General features: G+C 45.7%; 1 protein-coding gene across 1 annotated transcript in view; it reads left to right on the top strand.

Annotated features, from left to right (window-relative positions):
• The window catches only part of LOC307267613 (histone-lysine N-methyltransferase 2D-like), a gene marked incomplete at its 3' end in the record, with an annotated part of 98,169 nt that overhangs the window by 84,977 nt on the left and 10,692 nt on the right, over positions 1–2,500 (top strand). Inside the window, exons 67-69 of the mRNA XM_080049972.1 lie at positions 158–319; positions 1,099–1,231; positions 1,467–1,581. Of these exons, the coding sequence (XP_079906098.1) occupies positions 158–319; positions 1,099–1,231; positions 1,467–1,581 (410 nt within the window). The remainder of the gene's footprint in view (positions 1–157; positions 320–1,098; positions 1,232–1,466; positions 1,582–2,500) is intronic.

The following is a 2,500-nucleotide window of genomic DNA, read 5'->3' as shown; positions in this document are numbered from 1 at the left end:
CCAGGGAGCGTTGCATTCTAGAACTTTGTAGAACTTTCTTGATGATGTCATATTACACACTGCACCTTTAAAACTACTTTCAAAAATAATAATTGATTATCGTTTTAGCTGTGTGTTAATGTTATTAATAATTGGTTATTGCTTGTTGTTTCTCCAGCTGTCTGTGCTTCCTCTCATGGAGCCGGTCCTAGGGGTGAACCTGAGTTTGTTCCCCCCGTTCGGAGGCTCGTCTCTGGGCACAGACTCCAGACTGACGGGGTCCTTTGGTAACGGTTGTCTGGACGGGGTCACAGACTACTACTCACAGCTCATTTACAAGGTATGAATGCTGATTTAAAGGTGTTAATACACGGCCTAGCCTCTGTAAAAATGACTAGCTACGGTGGGCCCTTTGTTTACATACCAGTTTACAGAGCCTAGGCTGCGTTTCTACAGAGTACAGACAGGTAGCGATTGTCAGAAGATATTCACTGATTTTGACAAAAATGGAATTTAAATTCAAGCGTTCTCCAGAATCTTTGGTTGCGTTCCGAATCGCATACTTTCTACTATATAGTATGGTAGAAAAAATATTTAGGATGTCCTGATTCTTGTGGCCAGATTTAGGATGGTTAGAAGTACCCGGATGTCCTACTTCATCCGGCCAAGATTGTTAGTGTTGAAAACTGCATCCTATTTGGGGCGATTCTGACCCACAATCCAGTGCGCACGTGAAGTGACGTAACATCGACGAAGCCTCCGTATGAAAACAAACGGGGATGCGTCGGATATAAAAGCAAGAGGCAAGATCAAGGCGCAATGTTATGATGAAATAAGAGAGAAAAGTATGTCCCAATAGTATGCCTACTGCATCCTAACTAGATTATTTTTATCGTCGGATGTAGTATGTAGAATAGAAAAAAGAAAGAGTATGCGATTCGGAACGCAACCACTGTCTCCACCTTTTAAATAAGGTTATGGAAATAGTGTAAATTGTCATGGAAAAGTTTAGAAAATTCATTGGTAAAAACTGTGTGGGAGCTTTAAAAGCCACACATCTCTCTCTAAACACCCATTGAGTGAGTAATAAAGAACTACAATTTCTTCTTCTCTTCCCAGCAGAATAACCTGAGTAACCCCCCCACCCCCCCGGCCTCGCTGCCCCCCACGCCCCCGCCTGTCGCTAGGCAGAAACTCCTCAACGGCTTTGCCACCACAGAGGAGATACGCAAGGAAATCACTGAGCAAGAAGGTGAGGGGGATATCTAGGTCACACACACACACACACACACACACAAAGAGACAAACACACACACACAAAGAGACAAACACACACACACACACACACACACACACACACACAAAGAGAAAAACACACACACACTCAAAGAGACAGACACACACACACACACTTTTTTTTGGAAAATGTTTTGGTAAATAAAGATGTGTGGTAACCCTGATTGAATGACTGATGTATTATTTTACAGGTAAAGGTGTGAAGCAGAAAGGGGAGGGGCTTCTGGTGTTAAGCCACGCCTCTAAGACGGTAGACGTTCCTGCTTCACTGCCGACTCCACCACACAACAACCAGGAAGAGATAAGGTGAACAAAACATAACTGCACACTGTACACACACACACACACACACACACTCACGCACACGCACACACACACACACACACAGACAGACAGACACTCACACATACACACACACACACACACATACAGAGACACACACACTCACGCACACACACACAGACACACTCACGCACACACACACACACACACAGACACACTCACGCACACACACAGAGACAGACAGACACTCGCACACACGCACACACACACAGACAGACAGACAATCGCTCACTCGCTCTCACACACACACACAAACTGTACACACACACGCAAACACACAGAGCTCAGGTTAACAAACAAACACACTCTGCAGACACACACATACACACATGGTCAGACACACACACACACACACACGGCTCTCTCTCTCCCACTCACTCACTCACTCACTCACTCACTCACTCACTCACTCACACACTCACTCACTCACTCACTCACTCACTCACTCACCCACCCACTCTTTCACACACGCTCACTCTTTCACACACACTCACTCACACGTACAGTTACACACTGTACACACACACACACACACACACACACTCACACCCACTCAAAGTCCCACACTGTACCTTTAACTAACCCCATGTTATTCTCCCTCATAGTTCCCAGTAATCAGAGCGTTCACACACACACACACACTCACTCAAAGTCCCACACTGTACCTTTCTCTAACCTTTATTTCTACAGGTAAATCCCATTGAGACCGAAGACTCTTTTTCAAGGGAGACCTCTTTTCCATTCCCACGTTACCATTCACACACACATTCATACACCGATAGCAGCAGGCTAACTATCGACATTCACACGAGGCAAGGTGGGTGAAGTGTCTTGCCCACGGACACAACAACCATGACACAGGTGGCAGGGCGGGGATCGAACC

This window comes from Ammodytes marinus (genome assembly GCF_949987685.1).
Source record: "Ammodytes marinus genome assembly, chromosome: 21".
NCBI classification, from domain to species: Eukaryota; Metazoa; Chordata; class Actinopteri; order Uranoscopiformes; family Ammodytidae; genus Ammodytes; species Ammodytes marinus.
This window is presented reverse-complemented; position numbering and strand designations above follow the sequence as displayed.